Here is a 24,473-nt window from a genome sequence, read left to right as displayed (position 1 = left end):
AAAACGAGTCATCTATATCTACTTCGGTACCTAATTCTGACCATAGAAATAATTTGGCGATTGACATTCCGTGTACGAATACGTTATCTGCATCTAAATCTGAACAGAAAAACGACTCCCATATCAATTTTGATTACTCTTCAGATATTGGTTGTTTTATAGGAAGCAAAAGCATTGACAATTCTTCTAAAGCTAATCTTCTTGAAAAACACTGGATGCCACCTATAAATTACGAATTTCCTTTTTGTGTGGTCACCAAGAATAAAGTACCGGAATTCTTACCTCAGGTAATAGAACAGTGTGACACAGATTTATACCCAAATATAAATGTTCTACTGCAAATACTCGCAACACTTCCTGTAAGTGCAACTACAGCGGAGCGATCGTTCTCCACTCTCAGGCGCCTTAAGAAGTGGCTTCGTTCAAACATGGGAGAGGAACGCCTCACTGGTCTCGCTTTACTCAATATTCACAAGAATATAGCAGTAAATGTTGATGACATAACCAGATTTGGAAAAACAAAACAAAGGAGACTAAACTTTGTCATTTAATTAATTAAAACAACAATTATCAATAAAGTTCTTATTTTATTATGTCTTAACTGTGTATTAAGTTTTTGTCTTTTCGTAAATATGACCCCCCCCCCTCAATTTTAGTTCTAGATCCGCGCCTGAATATACCCGAAATTATTGTTATTTATATTTAATATTTATACATTCGTTACTGCCGATAATCGTTAAGAGGACGCTACACCCGCATGTGTTGTCTTCGTCTTACACGCGTACTACATGGCAAATTTTTGTTCGCTAGATTCAATAGTGTGCTGTTAGTTTTGATATTATTAGAGTGAATTGATCCACTATCAAACTTTTAGTTAAGAACATTATCTGTGTTCTCATGTTGGTTTTTTACGATATTTTAATTTTTAAATGAGTTATGTGAATTTTCAAATATTCACACTTAACATGCTCATAACTCATTTAAAAATTAAAATATCGTACAAACCCAACACGAGAATACAGATAATGTTCTTAACTAAAAGTTTGATAATGGGTCAATTCACTCTAATATCAAAACTAACAGCTAAACAGCCCACTATTGAATCTAGCGAACGAAAATTTGCTATGCAGTACGCGTGTAAATACGGAGACAACACATGCGGGTGTAGCGGTCCTCTTGGGGCTAGGTAAATTGAGTCCGAGATAAGTTTGGTACATTTTGAAAGCGGTAAATTGAGTCCCAGGGAAAAACGATTTATATGCATTTAAAATTTAAAAATGTGCACTATAAAATTTTTATTTGTGATTTGTGGACATTCATTGACTGCATGTATATGATTTTGAAAATAGTAACGTGCATTTTTATTGCATAAAAAATAATTATATAATTAATAAAAATTGCCAATTTTATACATACTACCATTGATTATAAATACTATAAATAATAATAATAATAATAATAAAAGTATTTATAATCAATGATACTGCATTACTACAATCTTTTTTGACAAATAATACATAATCATTCACTATTCTTGTAAAAATAAACTACACTGTGAATGTTTCTCATTGCCATGTAGTGGTGCTGACTTGTATTTCATTTGGTGGAGCAAGTATAAGAATTAGTTACCACCACCATCCACCACCTATAATCTATATAATTATATTGTATATTCAACTAAAAATCACTCTAGTTAAATTTAAGGGCAAACAACTCCATAAAATACATGTTCGGCGCCATTGTTGTTTTGCAGTTTTTTTTATAATTCGAAATTGTGTATTGCTCAGTGGCGCCGAAGTCCTAAAAATCTAGTAGGGCGAAAAATATTTCAAGAGGCCCAACATCTTAATATCGGGAAAAATGGCATACCGTGGAGAGGAAAATGGTCAATATGAAGCGGCCCTATCTCTTAAATTTTCAAAATATGTCGGGCTATGGCCCGACCTTAATATAGGGTTCGGCGCCACTGGATATAAATACAAATAAAATAATATTTTTTGAAAAATCACATGTGTGTTGGTAAAAATTTATACGACATTAATTTTACAAAGTTTATAGATGACAGTATGAATAAAAAAATTGCAGGAATAATCAATCGATTTGATTTTGTAAAATTAATTTCATTTATAATAAATAATAATTTACAAGTGAAATAATATTATTTCTAATTGTCGTCGACCGTCGTGTTCCGTCGTGAGCGGCTGTCTGTTGTTGTCCCGCGACCTGCAGCACAATACCTAAACCGGTTTTCTAAATTGATATTTTATCGTAATATTGTTTTATTGATTTTATCATAGGTAATCGTGTTCCTAGTTAAATTTTCATTTTTTCAATACTTATGATTAGTTTCAAAATCTATTAAAAATAAATATTTTTAATTTTGTTTTCATTTATTTACATTATGTTTATTTTTTTTCTTTTAGATTTTAATGATTACCATAAAATAAATAATTTTTTTTTACATTTAAATAATTAACACATGTTATATGAACCGTTAATGCTTTTTACTTTTGTACTTGGGTTATATTTTAATTTCTGCGTACAAGCAATATTTTTCAAGTTATGATATGTGCTTTTTGTATAGTGATTATTGTTTTTAAATAATAAACACCTGTCAAAAATAATAAAAACAACAGTTAAATATTATAATAGATATAACTATATAACTAGCTTCACAGTTTTTAAAAACATATATATATAATAAATAAAATATAGTATAATGTTTAACATAATAATTTGTCATCATTACATACTTATGTATTTATTATTTTATGTACATGTTGTTTATAAAATAATATTACGTTCAGAAGATTGCCGTTTATATATTCTAGGATGTAAGTGCATTGATTATATGGAATGTATCGTGTAAATTTTATAAGTGTTGTAAGATTCTTAATTTTTGATTTGGTTTCTGTGAGAAGGTAGTTAGTTTATTGTGTTCAGATATTTTTGAAGACCATTTACATGTTTTGTATATATTGACAACAAATAGCAATTTCATAATGTACTCAAAATGTTTAACACATTCTAGTGGTACAATATTTTTTGGCAATTTCCATTTATTATATAAACCACATATCATTATGACAAAGGCCAGTTTAGCGGGCCGACTAGACCGACCCAAATATCCTAGATCCTTATACCCTTTGTTACGTATTAAATGATGTTTATATATATATGTATATATATATATGGTGAGGGATTGTCCTACCATACGCGACGTATATGTCTCGCACGACTTATAGTATTTTAGTTTACGTATGTTGTTTCTACAATAAACACGTCATAATCATTCATACCTATATAATGTAGTTCAGTGGCGGCTTGAACTTTTTTTCCCTCGAATCACGTTTAATATTTTTACACCACCCACCCTAAAATATAGTTATTAGTTATTACTTATTATTGTACATTATCTGCTGAGTACACATATTATATTTATTATTTATAATTTAATATTTAAATACCAACCTGCAAAAATGGTCCAATCTACCTTTTCCAACCATAAGACCTACGCACTTAAAATTTTTCCTATAATGAAGCTTCGAGTTTTCTCTTTAACTACTTGAAGGAAAACTTATGGAAAACTTAGTGTTGTATTTTTAATTCTTAGTTATAAACACAAACAATTTTTAATTTTATGATTTTTCAACTTAAAAATTACTTGCAAATATTCGCGTTTTCGACAGATTTCGTAAAAATTTGAACTATAAACGCTTATAAAAAAATTGTGACTTACGATTTTTAATTTTTTTTAGCTACAATAAGAACAACTCATAAGGAACCTTGTATTAAACTTTCAAGTTTTTTCGGTCATCCAACATTTTTTTACCGGTACTTCAAAAAAAAATTCTCAAAAAAATTGAAAATTTTAGTGGTCTATAAATATCTCTAAAAAAATCAAACATTTGGTGAAAATTTCAAGTATTTACAGTGATTAGTTTTTGAATTAAAACCGTATAAAAAAAAATCGATTTGGTCGAAAACTGGTTTTGCGTAAAAATTCCCGTTTTTCCGTCATTTTTTTTTTTGTTTTTCTCGATTTTTTTGAAAACTGTTGGAAAATGTTTACTTTTGACCTGTATAATACACCAAGGATATTCACTTTTCCATTGGAATCCACCCCCAAAGTTTGAAATTGAAGCATTATTTCGACTATTTATGCTGTACACAGACACAAAATCAAAAACACACACATCATTGTAAAATCAATACATTCATCACTTCGTTCAGAATCTAAAACCTGATTGTAAAACCAATAGATGCATCGTTCACTGTTCACTCAGAAATGAAAATTAATACTTCCTCATTGACCATAATATACGAAAAATAGTTTTGTTAGATATAATTTACTACCTACTTACTCGTATCTTAGTACCTTCTCGCTCCTACTCAACATGCCATTTAAGACATGGAATGTTGCTGTTATTATTTCGTTAGTTTTTTGGTGTATTTTTTTTAGCTATCCATTCTATAATATATGAATTAGTATAGATAGTAATCATTATTTTTTTCAATCAGTGTAATTATCTAAATTATCGTAAAACTAATTGTATAATGTATCTATATACCATATAATAAGCTGTGATGCTAATATTAATGTATGTAACTACTTATTATCTGCAACCAAAAATATTTATTGAAACTAATGTGGTTGTATCATGATATATTTTTATGAAAACTAATGATGACAGTCCTGTTCATTTTTAGTTATTTAGCTTTTACTTCTAGAGAAGGAAATAGGTTCTAACTTCGTTGTATTTTCTTGTGTTGTTTATACGAAATAAAATACATCATAAAAGTATTATTCATTGTGTGGCACCTATTTTTTGATAATCGACTATCAGTAGTATTGACTAAACTTGAAGCAGTTAACGAAAAAATAACACATCTGAATGTGATTAAACCAATGAAAATGAAAATGTATGTATACATTTATACATTTCCCACATACCGAGGGAGTTAAGTATGGCAATGAGAAGCCCATGTTCTACTGAGTCAAACGATTTCTTGAATTCAGCAAAATATAGTGTTAACTTGACTATTAGCCACAAAACTGTTAAGTATATAGGTGGTGAAAAAAATGCTGCTAGTGATGGACGATGGTTGACTTGCCGGGGTGGAAATCCATGTTGAGAGTAAATAATTATGAAATCGCGGTTTCTATTGATACAGGAATATACGATGGAGTTTGGCCATTATGGTAACGGTAAGATAGAAATATACGTCTATAATTGCAAACGTCAGAGTGGGTCTGCGCCGGCTACATAGGTCACCCGGCGTCGGTGCTGGGAACAGTACATGCCGAATATGGTACCGGCCAATCGCATATTATTTATAATAAAAGAATAAAAAGTATAATAAATTGTGATAATTATAGTGTTTTAGAATTTTATTGCGTTTAATCTATACTGATTTTAATCGAATTAAAATTATATTTTAATGTACATGCACGAACCAATAAATTGACATAATTTAAAAATTAATTAAAAATTAATATTAGGTACTTACCTAAAACCGTTGAAGTGAAAAAAAATAGATGTTGGCGTTTAATTTAATGTATATGCTGAACACTCAAAATAAATATCATACAAGACAATGTTTGTTACATTTCATTAAGTATTTATAGCTGATTATACTTCGTAGTTGGTATAATTTGTATTGTTTGCACATATAACTTTAGTAAAACTTAGGTAAATTAGATAAACTATAAGGTTTATTTTGAAGTACATTTAAATTATTAAAAAATATTATTGATTTCTTATAACCTTTTTGGATTTAATTTATCTAATCCTGGTTGTGAAACCAGATATGATTTTACAGACATACAGTGAGATATTCAAGACGTTTTTCAGTTTTCTTGTCAATGTTCTTCACCCACAGGTAGTGAAAAATTTAATGTTTAGGGGAAAATATCGAGGTTCAAATTCTAAACATATGGATGTATTGATTGGTATAAATCATAGTAAAATTAATAGTTAAAAAATCAAAAAAATTGAAAATTTGGATGCTAGCCACCAGGGTAGGAAATAGCTTTTAACGTGCATATAATATGCAATGATATGCATAACTGCATATAATATTCCACTAATAGATAATCAATAAATAATATATTTTATTATACACATAGTGGTTTTTATAATATAGTTTAACTTCTAAATACATCAGTGATGAAGCTTGTACATTTTATGGCTGGATAATAAGACACATAAAATATTATAATGGTACCAAAATATACACACCACATATATTTTATTGAATGTCTTAGAAAATTTATTGTTCAATATAAAATAGCTTTGGATTATTTTCATTTTTTTGTTTATTTTAATAAATATCAAAATATTGCTTTAAATAAATAAATAAAAGTTGCTAAGATATAGTTGCCATTGAGAATAATAAACTGTTTAATTTATACTTTGGTCTTATTTGATTATTCATTATATCTTTGGCTGTCTTAGCGTGTGCACAAAAAAATAAAAGTTTAATTTTGTCTATAATATAATAATAATTTACTAACCAGTTAATTATTACTATTAATTATAATATCATGCCGAGCATTGTTGAACAGAGTATTACAGCATCCACCGAGGCGATCGTAATGGACAGTTCTCCTGCAGATCTGAAAAATGACGTGGCCGGAGAAATCGTATCGGAGAGTGATACAGTGGTGACCTGCGGTGACCTGGCTGATCAGCAATCAAATTTAATACCAAACATCGCCAAAGATTTGGGTTCGGATAGCTATAAAATTGATACTGGATTACTGTCTTCCACCTTGATACAACCGGACATAATTGACTCATGCCGATCCGCGGACGAGTTGATGCCAAATACGGCTTTTCCGGTCGAGGAGTTAAGTGGACAGGCTGTAGAAATGCCAGATATCGAGGTACAACAGTCCTCAAGTTGTGTTTTGATGCCAAATCCCAGTATAAATGAGGTATTTGTTATATTATATTATAAAGTTATATTATATTATATTATAAAGTTATATTATATTTGTATTTATAAACACACGCTATTTTTCCGCAGGAACCCATAATTCAGGGATCCGATGATGCAAATTCAATTACCACTGTGGCCAAGCCAAAGTGCCGTTCTGCTTGGAAAAATACCAAGCATTTCTTCCGAAAATTATTTTGTTGTGGTGATGTCAAGGTCCGGCGTTCTAGTTCTGGCATACTCGTCGAGCCGACGAATGAATCCGCGGGTGATAAATTAGATTTTAGTTCGCTACCAGTCATGGAGGAACCGGTATTAACGGATTCACCCCAATTTCCTGAGGATTTTCTGCAGCAAACAACATTGAAAGTAGAGGAGTTCAACGACCCGATTGAAACTGACGTTCAACAGTCCGACTGTGGACCTATAGGCCCACAAATGACTTCCCAAGTAGAAGAGATTAGTGGCCCGGTCGAAACAGACGTGCAACAGTTCCACTGTGGCCTTAAAGTTCCACCGTACGAGTGTTTTGTTTCAATGTTGATTCCCAATGTGGAAACGGATTCCGTGGGTGATAAAGTCGATATCGGTTTGACTTCAAACACACACGAACAGATATTGATGGATTCACCCCGGTGTGCAGATGAATTACAGCAGCAAGCGTCTTTGCCGATCGAAGAAATCAGTGGCCCGGTTGGAACAGACGTGAAAAACTCCAGCTGTGATCTTGTGGGTTCTGTGTCAGATATAGTTACCCCCGAAGCTAAGCCCAAACGCCGCACATTGTGGAAACGCTTATTTGGTTGTGTTTTTTAAATATATTCGTATATAATCATATTTTAAATACAAATTTTAAATTAATAATCGTATATTTTTAGTTAAGGTTTTAAAAGGTCGTCAACGCATTTATTTTTATCTGAAGGTCCAAAGTGAAACATTTAACATTTTATGCTTACAAAAATGATTCATCAATCATTATTGTAAAGATATAATGTTCCATGTTGCGTTTTGGACCTTCAGATAAAAATAAATGCGCCGACATCGACCATAATAATCATATTTCATTTTATTATTTGTTATCCATACTATTGATTTTATAATATACAAATAAATTGGACCACAGAAGTTTTTGGTGATTAAAATTTGTCATATTCTTTATTAGACCTATCGGATGATAGCATAATTTTAATCAACAAAACTCTTATGGTCCAACTCATTTGTATATTATACAATCAGTGGTTATATGTTATACTGTTCAACGTCGAATTGGTTTTCTTCAATGCTTGCTTAGTGTAACAAACCCAATAATCTGTCATTCGTGTTATATTTTCTTAACATTCAACGGTTCCTACATTGTTATACAATATACAGAAAACCAGTAACTGATAAAACGATACAATATGTATGAAGTATGATTTTTTCGAAAATATTATTTTTAACATAACAATTAACAATTTTCTCAGGAAAACGTTAGAAAAGAATATATTTGACAAAATCAAATTTCGTACATATTGTATCGTTTTATCAGTTACTGGCTTTTCTGTATATTGTATAACAATGTAGGAACCGTTGATTGTTAAGAAAATATAACACGAATGACAGATTATTGGGTTTGTTACACTAATCAGGCATTGAACAAAATCAATTAGACGTTGAACAATTACGTATAACCACTGATTTTATAATATACAAATAAGTTGGACCATAAGAGTTTTGTTGATTAAAATTATGCTATCATCCGATAGGTCTAATAAAGAATATGACAAATTTTAATCACCAAAAACTTCTGTGGTCCAATTTATTTGTATATTATAAAATCAATAGTATGGATAGCAAATAATAATTATTAATATTTTCGAAAAATCATATTTCATACATTACGATACGATCCTATAGTACTGTTTTATCATTTACTGGTTGTTTTGTATATTACATATGAATTTAGGAACTGTTGATAGTTAAAAAAAAAATGACACGAAAGTTACGGTTTGTTACACTGAGACATTGAAGAAAATCAATTCGATGTTGAATACAGAGTGTCCCGTGAAGATTTACCCATTGCGATATCTCCCGAAATAATAGTGATGATATCGAAATTCTGGTTTTGTAATAAAACTCACAGGGATAAGAACTACAATTGTTTCATATTTTAATTTATTTAATGTTTTGGTAAAAAAGTAAAATATATTTAACTATTTCCAAAAAAAATTAAAGATAGCCATTTTGTAGAGTTTATTTTTCTGAAAATATTTTCGTTTCAAAATTTCATTTTCAGTAATTTCCTGATTTTTAATAATTTTTTTTAGTTTCGAGAAAAATTGCAAATTATTTAACACCATAATATTATCAAACATGTGACCCGCCGCGCCACGCGCATTCCCATATGGTCGGCTGAATACTTTTCGTGTTCCTAATAGTAATAAATTTATAATCATATTTTATTTCTTCTAAACTAGAAAAAATATCAAAAATCAGGAAATTAGTGGAGATAAAATTTTGAAACGTCAATATTTTCAGAAAAATAAATTCTACAAAATGGTTATCTTTAATTTTTTTGGAAATAATTAAATAAAAAATTATATTTTTTAAATTATTTACAAAAACATTTAAATTAATTTAAAAATAAAATAATTGTAGTTCTTAACCCTGTGAATCTTATTATAAAACCAGAATTTTGATATCTCCATTATTTCGTGAGATATCGTAATATGGGTAAATCCTCGCGGGACACCCTGTATAACCATTAACCATTGATTTTATAACATTCAAATAATACGAGTTTTTGGTGATTAAAATATTATAATAATTATCGTGATGATGAATGCATGTTGTGATTAATGTCAGCGAATTTGTTTTCTCTTTCTGACCCACTCAAGATATTATGGCTATAAATATGGCCATAATGCCATATAGGTGTAAGTGGAAAAATGTTAAAATAATTATATGATATAAACAGTGGCGCCGAAGTCCTAAAAATCTAGTAGGGCGAAAAATATTTCAAGAGGCCCAACATCTTAATATCGGGAAAAATGGAATACCGTGGAGAGGAAAATGGTCAACATGAAGCCCTATCTCTTAAATTTTCAAAATATGTCGGGCTATAGCCCGACCTTAATATAGGGTTCGGCGCCACTGGTATTGCTTGTATATTGAACTCTTTATACTAATCAAAATATTAGTTAGTTTAATTAATTTATAATCATAGATTTTTAAAATGATATGTTTTAGATAATTTGTAAGGCGGAAAATGTAACTCAATGGCTATAAACATAAAATAATAAATAAAATATTTACGCACTGGGTCTTACTTAATCTAAAAAATATAAATAATGATGACTTATAAAGTTATAACTAATTTTATATTTTACTGAAATAAAGAAGTATAAAAAGACTGTACTCATAACGTTATCTATACCTAAGTGATACGGAAAAACTTTAATTTATGGATTATGCATTTATATCTAGGGCCACGGGATTGGTTTAAGAATAAATTTTAGATACCGTTAAAAATAATGAATTTAAATTGCATAATTTTTAAAGCAAACTTTATCTAAAAGTTTAATTTTTACAAATTATTTTATATACTGGAGAAAAAGATAAATTTGTATAGTTAGATACTATGAAAAAAAAATGTGTACAAGAAATTCTAGAGAAAAACACTTAAATATTCATAAATGTATAGAAGAAAAAAAATGACAACAATTAAAAATATAGTTGTACAAAATGAAGACATCCTAATAAAGTAATAAACAATATAAACATAGTATTAAATATATTTAGGTTTAACACAATAGGCACAATATAATTAATGACAATCTAAAAGATCAGCTCCTTCAATGAAACAATTTTGTGACTGATCAATTATATCATCTAACATTGAATCCAAACCAGACCTCGTAGATATAACCCATTGTGTCTTAGTATCACAGTCATTAAAATCATAAATAGAAGTAAAATTTAAAAAATCATCTATTTTTATATAGATATCAGTTTTCTGGCGAAGACAAATATTATTTGGATAAATATTACTGTTATTGAAAGACTTAAGACTTGGCAATAATTCACTGTCACTTGAAATAGTAATAGAGCTTAAGATCCTATCGGCTGAGTCTAATTGTCTGGATTTTTTATTTATGGAGCCAGAACAATTTTCAATGCTTTCATCAATAATATTGTGCAGACAATTCACTGGTTTCCTTTTAAGTTTAACATTTAAATCTTGCATATTATCATCAATAGAGTTTATCGTAGCAATCAATTCTTTTGCTAAGCAAATGGCCTTTTTTTGTACAACTAAATCATGTTCTTCTTTTAATGCAACATAAAGAACCTAAATAATAATTTAAAGATATATAAATAGTATATATAAATATGTATAAATAGTATCAATAATATTTTAATTTTAATACAATTTAAAAAAAAAAAAAAGGTTTAATATAAACTAACTCACATGTAAGCAGCCTGTTGAACTTAATTTAACAAGATTGTCATTTAGTCTTTCAGTGTTATTTTGTTTACAACATTTCCCAATAAATTTATAGACAACAGAACTCCAAAATTCATAAGTAAATGTTTTTACTTCCCAAAGTGGATCTTTGATGCTAATGTGTACCATTACAATGCATATTTCGTTAAATAGATTATCACTGGAAATTAATAATAATATATAAGTAATTATCATATGAATAAATATTGTGTGTTCACCAATTCAGGGAACACGGAATTTCTCGTCTGAATTATGTTGGAATAAATCAAATTTTTTTTCATAAGTTAGTAAGTTAGTATAAATACACATTTTCAGATAAATTTAAAAATGTTTAACCCTCTCAGTACGCGCATGCACAATGAATCTTTTTTTTAATAGCAACCTGTATTTATTTTTTGATACCAAATTTGGATAGACTGAATTTTTTTAAGTCATTTTGACCAATTAACCATGGTTCTAAAACCAAAATTTACTGAATGAGAGCCATTCAAATTTTAATAAGTAATACATTTTTACAATTCATTATAAAATTCATAAAACCTTTTATAATCATTTATTATTGGTTACTTTTTGAATATTTTTAAGTATTTTTTTTATATGTATTATAAATAAGATTAACATAACATGGATATAAAATTATTTAATTAAAATTGATATTTAAAAATATTAAAAAAATAACCAATAATAAATAATTATAAATGGTTTTAAGCATTTTATAATGAATTGTAAAAATGTATTACTTATTAAAATTTGAATGGCTCTCATTCAGTCAATTTTGATTTTAGAGCCATGGTTAATTGGTCAAAATGACTTAAAAAAATTCAGTCTATCCAAATTTGGTATCAAAAAATAAATACAGGTTGCTATTAAAAAAAAGATTCATTGTGCATGCGCGTACTGAGAGGGTTAAACATTTTAAATTTATTTGAAAATGTATATTTATATACCGCTAACTTGTAACAAAAAATTTGATTTATTTCAACATAATCCGGCCGAGAAATGCAGTGTTCCCAAAATTGGTGAACACACGGTGTTATATTATATAATACTCAATAATTGTATACCAGATAATAATTATTATTATTTTCATATAAGGTTTAAATTGGCAGAGTGGAGTGGTACGGGGTTACCCCGCAAAATGTTTGTCCACTACTCCGCTTGTCTAAACTTTAAATACTTATAACTCATAAACTACTCGTCCTAAATTCGATTTTTATGAATCAAAATACTTAGAAAAATATTCTGCTTTGGAATATAAAATTAAAACTTTATGTTATCATTCAAAAAAGTAAAAAACCTAAAAAATTATAAGGATAAAAATATTTAAAAATATGATTTTTTAATGAAAACGTTGGTTTTTTTATTTGAAGGTGCAAAAGCTGTTAACTCTCTTAAATAAACATCATATATTTGGCCTTTCATGGTGTTATATGTTTACGGTTGAATTGATATGTAAACATGTATTAGTTACTAGTGTGCAACTGCCAATAGTTACTGGTGTGAACAGTTAGACAGAATGTCAATATATGTGTCCATTTATTTTCATATTTACTGTCGTCTTTTATCATAAATAATTAAATAACTGTTATTTTTCTAGATACTTACTTTTATGTTATCGGCGACGTGAATAAGATAACACATAAATAATATAAATACATACAGATCAAACATATAATCGACCTTAGTGGCTTTGTCTTATCAGCCATACAAATAATTGATTTGATTTATATATTTTATTCACATCGTATAAAAGGAACCTCGCGTTTCTATAAATATCTATATCACACTCGCAACATTTTTATTTGAAATGCAAACCTTTATAATTATGCATACATAACTTCGACAAGTCTCCGTAAAATTCAAATTTTATAAAGGTAGTTACATTTTATACACAAGTATAGTTCTGATCATTAATTGAAACAAAAATACATTTGTGCGCCACCAAAAGAGTATGTACCTATATAATTATTATAATATAATATAATATGTATACATCTTACAAATACAAAGTAAATTAATAAAATAATAAATAACGTAATACGTAATTTTGGTAAAACATCTTATAAGAACTCGCTTATGTACCTACTATTATAATATAGGTAGTACTGTATTTGCTCACCTATTTGGCTATACCTATACCATACGAATACATTGTATTGTACCTTCAAAATAACTATACATATTAATAATAGGTATATGTTGTTTATTTTTTAAGAATCAAAATTAATTTTTATTGAATATATTGAAATTAAAGTTACTCAGCGTTTAAAAGTAAATCTGTAATAGATTAGCAAGGTACCTATAATTAATCTATTCTACAGCTAACTATAAGGTATTTTAACAATATCAATAATAGGCTTGAAACCAATTACTAATTTATTATAAAAGAGAAAGACAAACAGTATAGTCATTACAGTGTTTTATATTAATGTTCTTTTAGAGTTACATAAAAATCAAGACAATAATTACAGCGATAATTATTTTTCGGTTAAATATTTGTTTTAATCATCTATTAAATCCATTATTCTTTCCAAAGATCCAAATTGATTTTTGGCAGGGAACTGCAAGGTACCAATGGATTTCTGAAAAAAAGTAAATCAAAAGAAATTATTTTAGATCTTTTTTTTATTCATATTTTCATCAATACAGTATTGTATAAATTATTTTGTATTATAATAATTGAAACATTATTTTAAATAACTGTAAAGATAAGAGATATCATTGATTATAAATATTAATCATGGTATTTATAATCAATGGTACTAGCTACTTCCTAGCCTATAAACCAGGGATCGAAACTGGTTTTTCAAAAACCGGTTAAAACCGGTTAGAATCGCAAGAGTTAGAAATAACAGAATTGTTAATACTCCAGTAACCTTTTTTAGCAACTATCCATTTAAATTTAAATTTAATATTTTGTTTAAATATCATAAGCATAACATGAGATGAGATTTAACATGACATATCATGAGATTTATTATACTGTAGGTAGTCTGTAATATAATGCAATATTATTGTGAATTACAATTAAATATTAATATAATGTAATCGAATAATGATCTCTATAATATGTTGTATGCAAAAGCAGGTAGGGTACCTACTACCTACGTTGTTGAGAACACGAAATTAGTTCTGTTGATCATAACTTTGAATATTGTATGTACATTCTACACTAAGTGTACAAATCGGATACCTATATTTTAATTTTTAGGGCTTTAGGCTCAGCCGTTAATAGTTAATAGATAGATAATAAAAATTGGGTCAACGGTTTTTAGATGTAGGAAAATATAATACAAATTTAAAACACCGTTCCAAAAATCAAAACCAAACATTTTCAAAAACCGTTCTTGAAACCGATAAATTTTTTTAAAAACCTTTTTTGAAACCGAAACCAAAACCAAAAAGTTTGAAAAACCGATCTTAAAACCTAAACCAAAACCAGAAAATTTAGAAAACCGTTCTCAAAAACCGAAACCGAAACCGTTAAAATATGAAACGGTTTCGATCCCTGCTATATAAACCTTTACTAGCTTTACTTTTTAATGTTCTTAATTAAGGTACTTTATATATTTTCGATCAAAAATAATTGAAACTAGATAAATAGTAATTAAATATCTTATTAATTACTTTAAATTAAGTATAACTATCTAAACTATCTGTTCTAGCTATTACAATATCAACTGATTCAACTATTAGCAGTATTAGCACACAATTCTAATTTGTTCATGTTTTGTTCGTTAAAAACGTAAAAATGCATCTTTTCTTATTCTTTTCTATTCTGCTCTGTTCGTTGCTTTAATCATTTTCTCTTCAACATGATCTTGTCGTTCCTTTGACGACTGTCACGCTTTAACTATTTAGCCACCCTCTGTCTACGTCACTATATAATTGTGGTAAATATCGTTCCTTCAATAAATTATTCAACCACTTGTCTACCTATTTATATTTCTTTCTAACTTTAGGGTGATTTCTGTGTTATATGGTACACGCGTTACTACCTATTTGTCTTTGTGTACTGTCCACTGGTATAAAATTATCATTAATGAAGTTTATTTTGTTATATATAATTTTGTTTTAAACTGCTATATTATTATTATCACCATTATTATATTTTAAAATAAACATACATTCTACTATTCATCAACTGATATTTATTCATAAAACAGGCAAGTTGCTACAAATGCAAACTCCTGCGTTTATAATATCTTCTACCTATCTGAAATTTATCATTTAGTGAATATAATATTTTTCTTTTTTTTTATGTTTGTACTTATCCTATTTTTAACAATTTTCTTTTGTTCTTGTCTTAAAAGCCGGTAGTTAGTTAGTTACACACGTATAAGGAAAATAGTTGCTTAATATTTTTTTTATTAATATATAGATTTGGTAGAATTCTTGTATAATTAAATTAGTCTAGTCTTTATTTCTTACATTAATGATATTTTGTTAAATGATTTTAAATATTAAACCTTAGTAAGGTAATCAGGGAATACCATTTTGTAATTGACATAAGAAAATCACAAAGTACTTGTATAACTATATTTTATATTTTCTTTAATATAATATATTATAATCTAAAAATCTCTAGATTGGACTTTATACAACATCGTTGAGAAAAAAACACACCCAGCAAGTAGCACGATAAATTTCTGATAAATTGATAATTTTTATACGCTTTATCTTTAGTGTCAATACTCAATAATATACTATATTATACATCTATATAGGTTATATGTAATGTATTGTATAAAATAGAAAACTCACTGTTTACTGAGTACATCAAATGCATCACGTTGTATAGATTGAATATCTGATGACATGCAGATAAAGAGCGATAATGTTGATTTTCGTATTTCATCAAGTTGATCTTTTTAAACAATTTCATATACGGCGTGTTAATAAAATTTAATCAAGGTTTAAACCTAATAGATAACTAATGAAAGTGGCATTCGTTACCCGGACGAAAAGATCCCGTTTGGTTGCCAAATTCGTAAAAAAATCTATCGCCAAACTTCCATCTGAAAAACATTTCTCCAGAAATACACTGAAATGTGTGGCCCAATAAAGATCCAGGTTTCTGTTTTTCTAACAAACCACCCACGTAAAAGTCGACATCATTTGGATCCTCGTACAAGCTGGCTAGAGTATCAACATTCTTTAAAAATATGTTTTTATTAATAATTAATTGTATAGCTCGAATAGTTGTAATCTCAGAGTTCCAACTTCCAACTGTAATTGTTAGATACACAATGTGTAATGCATAAAATTCTTTGATGTATTTACTTTTTTGGATATTTGATCCGTAAAATCGTCAAAAGTCTTGGCTTCGCTCAACCCACACAATTGCCTAAATTTATTATACGATGGTTCTCCAAAATCTCTACCACGTGCGATGTCAAAGCTGGGTAAGTCGAAGCCTTCTGTTTTATTCGGTACCCTGAATAAGTATTCACTAACCTAAATTAATAAAATATAATAAACAGTAATCCTATTTATATTTTCTAAATGTGAAGACGTGAAATTGATTTCTTTAGGAAGGCTAAATAATAAATAAAACAATAATCATACTTCACTTGTGAAATATTGATCTTGTTCCTGTGATATCTGACTAAGCAAACCCCTAGTAAAACTATCATAATTGTCTCCTCTCTGGACTATATCAGTTCTTAGAAAAAAATCACTCAGGCGAATTTTTGACGTCACTTTTCTGGCTTCATTGATCAAACTGTAAAAAATTGATCATACAATTGGTACAGCATATTCAAATAAGTATAAAAAACATAGTCTTTATATCATCATCATTACTCCATATATCCCTGTATTTCACTATGAAGTGATCTGTATGCAGCTCCAGTAAAACTGGTTATTGTAGTTGGATTTAAAAATTCATCGTAATCCATATTATAACCTTTTTCTAATGGTAGTAATTTGTTTGCTTTGGCATAATCTTTTCCTATAATTTTATTAAATTTAAATACATCATGATATTATTTAAAATGTATTGGTATAAATATATACTATAATACATATAATTACACTAGGCATAGTACCTACTAAAAAGTTTTCAGGAAATTATTATGATTTTGAAATATTTTATAAACGTTTTAATAATATTATTGTCACATACAATTCATATTAAAATTATTAATTAATAACATTTTTAAACCGTTAATGAAATATTTTGGAAATATTAGGTATTTAAATTTATAGATGCTGTGACTTGTAGATTTTACAAGAAATGTGATACTTTGCTTGTTTTATGGATACTTATTAGTACTTAAATAGTTAAATTCTATACAGTTGTGAAGGGGGCAGAATTTGCCAACAAAAAATGTCAACAGACATCGTTATTGCACCTATAATTTATGACATAATGTTGTTTATAAATATGGACAGTGATGGTGTATCGTGTATAGTTATATGGCGAATAAATGTGAACCAGTAGAACAATTTTTGTAGCTCTGGTTAACCAGGAACAAAAAAAAAAAGGCAGTTACGAAATCAATATGCTGAGAATCTGGATTATGAGTGACTGAACTCATTTCCATGATTTTTGAAACTCAAAAATGTATCTACGAAATCTGAGCTAAATTTAAGTTAGATAATGATATATGACTGAATGATAACAATTTTTTGATATTTAGCCATAGGTATACTTTAATATTGTATAACGTATGTTTTTTGTCGACCTTCACAAAATATTTCGGCTTATCGGTACTTTTAAAATGACTAAATTATACTATCTTATATTATCATCCATGAATTTTGATCATTTCATTTAAATTTTTTGAATATAATAAGCATTGAAGGACATTTTAAAAGATTGGTTAAGACGAAATAATCGAAGATTTTGCTTGAACAAAAGCTGTTCGAAAAAAATAATCAAATTATTATAACTTGATACATATACATGATCGTACTTGACGTATTGTTGCCCAGAACAAGAAATATAATAGTTAATATACTATTGTATATAATAATACGGAAAAATTGAACAATAGTATTTCTACTTTGTTCAATTTTTCTGTAGGTAGATACTTTATAAAGCTTAAATAATACAATATAAACTTTTATTTAACTTCCAATATTATTTCGTCAATTTTCACCCGTATTCATTCAACTATAAAATGAATGATAAGGTTTAAGAAATAAGAGGGTCTTGGTAGTATATAATAAGGTAGTAGCCAGTAAATAATAAATTTCCAGGAAAAGTACACATCGCGCTATAATTATATTTAGGTAATTTCCAGTAACAGTGCAATGTATTTGTCGTATCCACTTGGTTAATTTTATGAATGGAAATTCATGAAAAGTTCAAAAAATTGTCCACATAGTGTAGTAAAACGTCATTATCACTAAATGGATACATTTCATGAAGTTAATGTCCGCTTCATTAAATGGATGTGACATATAGATATAAGTATATATTAAATTCTTATTATGATTAATGACATAGGTACCTACAAGTCTTGGAACGAATTCATAGTATACCACGTGTTGATACATCGCGATGAGTAATCTCCTGGCTTCTTGGTATATTCGCTCGTCCTTCCATTCGGGATTTATTTTAACAAATTCATCGCATAGCTTGTTATGAATTCTCAATAATGATATCGTCGAAACTGCTATATTTGGATGTTGGTTTACTCTTAAATCACCTTAAATGAATGTATTTTAAATGTTAAATTATTATTAATGTATTTGATTAGATTATAATGTATTACGATGTATGTTTTAGTAATAAAGATATTTATTTAAGTAGTTTAGACAGTTTAGTTACAACTAAAAATTAAAACATATTAAACTGGAACTAAAGTCATTACTTAACTATTTAAAAAAAATAAGTATAATACTACGTTAATATTAATACGTTGTAGTAATTTTGGTTGAAGCTTATGACATTTTTTTTAAATGTATGGGCCCGTCAACACAGCGGTTTTTTTGCCATTGAACCCAAACGGTTTACTGTCGCGGTTTTTTACGTTACCGTCTAAACCTCTAAACAGCTGTTTTTAATCAACTAAGTCAAACTTTGTGGTTGACGTGGTAAAATCGCGTAGTAGGTATGCAGTCGATTTAAGAACGACTGTTATTTAGATGATAACGAATAAACCACGGCGGTAAAACCGTTTGGAAACAACGGCAACAATACCATAGTATGGACGGGTCCTTGTACTTATTTGCTGATGCTGCTGCTGTTTCTGCAGAAAAAGAACAACTAGGTTCATTTAAGTTTAAGTGAAATCATTTAATAATAATTTTATTTTTCATAAATTTATTATGAAGATAACATGAAATCCCTATCATAATAAAGTGCTAATGTGTATTAAACCACATAAATTGTATAAATTACCGGCAGCATAGCACACAGTCATATCGTTAGACACGGTGCATTCTTTTGTAGCTTGTTTAACATTAGGCAAATATGATTTTCCTTTAGGCCCTATTTGTCTTCTGAGTTTTCCATGAGAGAATGTCCTTAAGGAACGGGCGGTTTTTTCATCTGAACCATATAATAATGAAGCATCCATAAAACTGGTAACTCCAATTTGCTAAAAAAATAATAAAATTCATGAAACACATTTAATTCTTTTTTGATTATCACTTTTTTGGGCTATGATTAAAATAATTATAGACGGAATAAGGGCTTAGATGAGATAAGAGGGTGTATGGTTATTACTTGTCTAACTGGTTTTATATTGCAACCTAGGTCGGCTGTATCAGTGGCTCGCTGAGATGATAAACATCGTTTTTTTGAATAACCATTCTCATCTTTCGGGATTGTAATCTGAAGGCAATCTTGTGGTAGAATTTCCGGCGTAGAGCCATCAGGATTGCAACATAATATTGGATTACCATCATTACCTTTTGTAATAAGACTTTAAATTATTAATTTATTATTACGATTTAATTCTATATAAAATAAATTATCAACAAATCAATCAAATTTAATCAGGGATTGGAACCTTTATGATTGAATTCGGTTCAAAAAAAAAAAAAAAAAATCAGATAGTTCTTGTTTTAATATCATTGCTGTATATTATGAAATTATAACAATTTATGATTTAGTAATTTAAAAAATAACAACTATATTTCTATTATTAGTTATTATAACCAATTCCAGTATAATTGTTGCTAATATAAGTATAAATGTATCTAATTAATTTTATCAAAGCTATTAAAAATTAAGGCGTATAGCTTCTTAAATATCGATAATTTGCTTTAGACTTAAACATTTTTAAATAAGGGTATCGGTTTTTTATCCTGAATGTTTCAGTAATAATGAGCGGTCTGTAATTGCCATTTTACTACCAAGAGATTAGGCCATACATGTATAGGATAAAATATAGGAATATAGTATAACGTTTGTCGTTTACTAACTGATTATTATTATTTTTCTAATTTATAGAAAAATAATTATTTTTTAATAATATCATACGCAGATTTCACGAATTTAATATGATATGATATAAGATTAATAAAATTAATAAAATTATAAATATCATAAAAACAGTTTTTTTTTCTTATAAATAGGTAAATAAATACTATTTGTGTAATCTGTGTAAAGATTGGTTTTTTTATTACACGAAATTTCAATTACTTTTTATTATAATTTGATACTGATTTTACAAATTCAAATCTATATTTTTCCCTTCATCATTTTTTTTTTTTTTTTTTTTTTTTTAATTTAATTTTTTCGAATCAAAGTTCGTTTTCTTGTTTTTAATGTTCCTACCTACTCTTTTAATTTGAATATTAACTTCATACAATATAAAAAATCTTGAGCATGAATCTTGAGTATCATGAGCTGAATTAAATTTTAATTGAGTAATATGAAATCTACACTAAAATTTTAAATTAATCAAGCAAAATAAAATTTAAAAAATATTAAATTAATCATATGAATTTATAATAATTGAGTTCCTTTATTATTAGACCATGCAATTTTAAGCTGTGACGTATCTTTTTTAGGGATGGGAGGGGGGTTACACATTTTCTAAAATGTTTCCATATACTACTACCTGCTAATAAAAAGAAAAAAAGTAAATCAACCAACACTTTAATATTTTTTTATACAAATAATATATTTATATTTTTAACCAGTTAATCAGTAATTTAATAATTAAAAACGGACGTTTTAGTCCAAAAAAAATTATAAGGGTATAAAAATATAAAATAGTAAGAATTTTATAAAATTATTTTGACCAATCTGCGAGTTGCAATGTTCTTGGTGCATATGCATACTATGTTTAAGACATATTTTAGTATGCATCCATGTATACGAATTAAATATAAATCTTTAAAATAATAGATATCAAGTACAGACAATGAGGGGGGGGGGTCCTGTGGCCCCCTGGATACGCCACTGATTGTAGGTAACTATATCTTATCTATGATTGAGGGTTAATATGTAAACTATATTTGAGATAATAGTATGGTATATATTAAAAATAATATTTTACTATTGAGTGAAACCTATTACAAGACTTTTACAATTTTAAAATTACCAAATTTAAAAAAAATTAACATAGATATGAGATTATTTTTTTTATTACCAACATACCTAAATGTATAATTTTTTTTTGTAAGTGCGGGGTGTACAATATATACATATTACAATAATATTAAGTTACATCTTAGAATATTTATAGAATGTATAATATTTCTACAAACTTACCTACTGATTTAGAAAATATTAATTCAGTATCGTGTGCAGTTACTTGACCAAATTGCATGAACAATAAATTATACTTCATCGTAGGTCTATTCAAGTCTGGGAACAAAGTTGTTCGTATTTTCCTTGGGTTGGGCAATTTCTTTCCCGATATTGATTTTCTTTCTTTGCTCTTACCTTAAATTATTGTAATTAATAGTAATATTATTACATTAAGATAAAAATAATATCATTTTCATTAAGCACCATCCATTATAATAATATAGTAGCAATTAAATATAAAATATTTATAATAAATAGGAATAGATATTCGATAATATATTATATACCATCCGAATAATCAGCTTGAATAATTCGTGTGTTTGCTGAATTCGATTGTCCCCAAATTGGAAATATTAAATTATTACAACTACCGTTTATGGTTCTATACTTAGTTAGTGGATCACATATTGGCTTAGGAAAACATCGATCAGCCAGATCAATTTCTCGGTTATCCAAGAGTCCGATAGGATTCTTCATTAGTGATCTATAAAACAAATAATATATAAATTATTTAAATCCAAAAATACTACCTGCAGGTATATATTTGTATATTATTTGTATTTACGGTATCTTAAAAGGATTTTTATCTAAACTGAGTTCGTCATTTAAGTGATTGTGTGTCTCTTCATACAAAATTCCCGGATTACTGTACGAATCTGTGTAAGAAATAGGCATACAAATATATTATAATATTTATTGTTTATAATTTATATGTATCATGTTGATTAAGGTATAAAATATTATCGACTCTATTGTTTTACCTGAATACAATTCATTTTCTTTATGTTGAATAAGTTCACATGATACGCTAACAATTAACGCTAGAACGATTGGAACTTTCTTCATTTTCTTTAACAAATACCGCCTAATGAGTCGACACTAAGTTGTTACACTAAATATACGTTTACATAAATATTAGCTCTTATACCTATGTGTCGTCGTAACCCTACTTATTATTATGTATCGGTTTGAATTTTAAATAATATACACAATGCTATCGTACCTATAAAACATTTATCATTGTATCATATCTATCAGTGACGCCGAAGTCCTAAAAATCTAGTGGGGTGAAAAATATTTCAAGAGGCCCTGCAATATCTTAATATCAGCAAAAGTGACGTATTCCGTGGAGAGGAAAGTAGTTAATATGAAGCGGCCTTATTCTATATTTTCAAAATATGTATATAACCATAGGGTTCGATACCACTGTATTATATATTATCATAAGTATACTAAAATACCAAAAAAATATGAGCTTATAATAAACAATAAATGTTATATGCCAAACATGTGGCACCACATCACTCACAATTAAACACATTTTTTAAGAATGCAGAATAATATACAAAATACAAATTGTTGTGATAATATTGATATCGATATAAAAATTTATACAGCTTGAAAAATGTCTACAAAGCGCATAAATTGTTATATAAAATAAAATAAAATTGTTCATAGACAAAGTTCAAATGCCCCTATCCTCAAAAACATAATCAAGAAAAAAATATTAAGTGGCATCATACACGTAATTTTTCTCATACTTCATGACGTCATCAGTTGGTGTGGGAATATCATTCATTTTATTATGTGTTATACTATATTATTCCGATGATGAACGCGTAAATAATTAAAGTTATTATAATAAATTATAATGATTTCTTTATAAACTAAAATACATAGGCATAAACATGATAAAATGTATTATTGAACAAAGTGAAATGATGCAGCTTAAACAATTACACAATATAATTTCTTCATCAGTTATTTTTCATATATATAAACATATTTTATTAACCCGTAGAAACATAGACCATAAGGCGGTTGTTTATAGTATATTTTTCAACTGTGAGGGAGGGTATGGTTGGTTTGAACACGTTTTTTTCATTTATGGCAAGGATTTGTTACTAAAAACCCGAGGTGTTCACCCATCCGGTAGTTAGTAACACAGGCAGCTGGTACGTACACTCATATGCTTTCCGCAGTTAAGTGTTCAACCACGCCACACCAAGTCACAATATTACTATATTATCATTATATGCATTTGATACAAGATGAATAAAAATATTTTAAAAATAATGAACGAGCAAAGTTTATTCGTTTAGAATACATAATATCATATACGTTTATAGTATAATATGTAGTACCTACTAGGCAATTATAATACATACCTATAATATAATCTATTGCCTATTATACATATATATTATATATTCACGTAATATTTAAATAAAATGAGAATACAAACCGTGACGGGGCAGATAGTGAGGACCCTTCTCGTCCAAGTCGCCCTCGTGGTCATCCACTGACGGCTACGATACATAACATTAA

The 24,473-nt window shown here is 27.9% G+C and overlaps 2 protein-coding genes across 2 annotated transcripts; both read right to left on the bottom strand.

Annotated features, from left to right (window-relative positions):
- Window positions 1-10,697: 10,697 nt before the first annotated feature.
- On the bottom strand, window positions 10,698-11,622 carry LOC107168980 (uncharacterized). Its single transcript, XM_089220524.1, has 2 exons — window positions 11,393-11,622; window positions 10,698-11,272 (listed from the first exon to the last, which is right to left on the bottom strand). Exons 1-2 carry the CDS (start codon window positions 11,555-11,557, stop codon window positions 10,748-10,750), a joined length of 690 nt encoding a protein of 229 aa, XP_089076650.1. The 5' UTR covers window positions 11,558-11,622; the 3' UTR covers window positions 10,698-10,747.
- A 2,208-nt stretch (window positions 11,623-13,830) lies between these two features.
- LOC107168979 (peroxidase-like) lies at window positions 13,831-23,052 on the bottom strand. The gene is made up of 13 exons (XM_015518551.2): window positions 22,907-23,052; window positions 22,711-22,801; window positions 22,433-22,629; window positions 22,107-22,280; window positions 20,109-20,293; window positions 19,782-19,980; window positions 18,889-19,086; window positions 17,234-17,381; window positions 16,997-17,153; window positions 16,712-16,885; window positions 16,385-16,583; window positions 16,193-16,295; window positions 13,831-14,010 (listed from the first exon to the last, which is right to left on the bottom strand). Exons 1-13 carry the CDS (start codon window positions 22,989-22,991, stop codon window positions 13,950-13,952), a joined length of 1,971 nt encoding a protein of 656 aa, XP_015374037.2. The 5' UTR covers window positions 22,992-23,052; the 3' UTR covers window positions 13,831-13,949.
- Between the last annotated feature and the right edge of the window lie 1,421 nt (window positions 23,053-24,473).

The sequence above is a fragment of the Diuraphis noxia genome, unplaced genomic scaffold (assembly GCF_037042655.1).
Source record: "Diuraphis noxia isolate RWA-SAM2 unplaced genomic scaffold, SU_Dnox_SAM2 contig0002, whole genome shotgun sequence".
Lineage (NCBI taxonomy): Eukaryota > Metazoa > Arthropoda > Insecta > Hemiptera > Aphididae > Diuraphis > Diuraphis noxia.
This window is presented reverse-complemented; position numbering and strand designations above follow the sequence as displayed.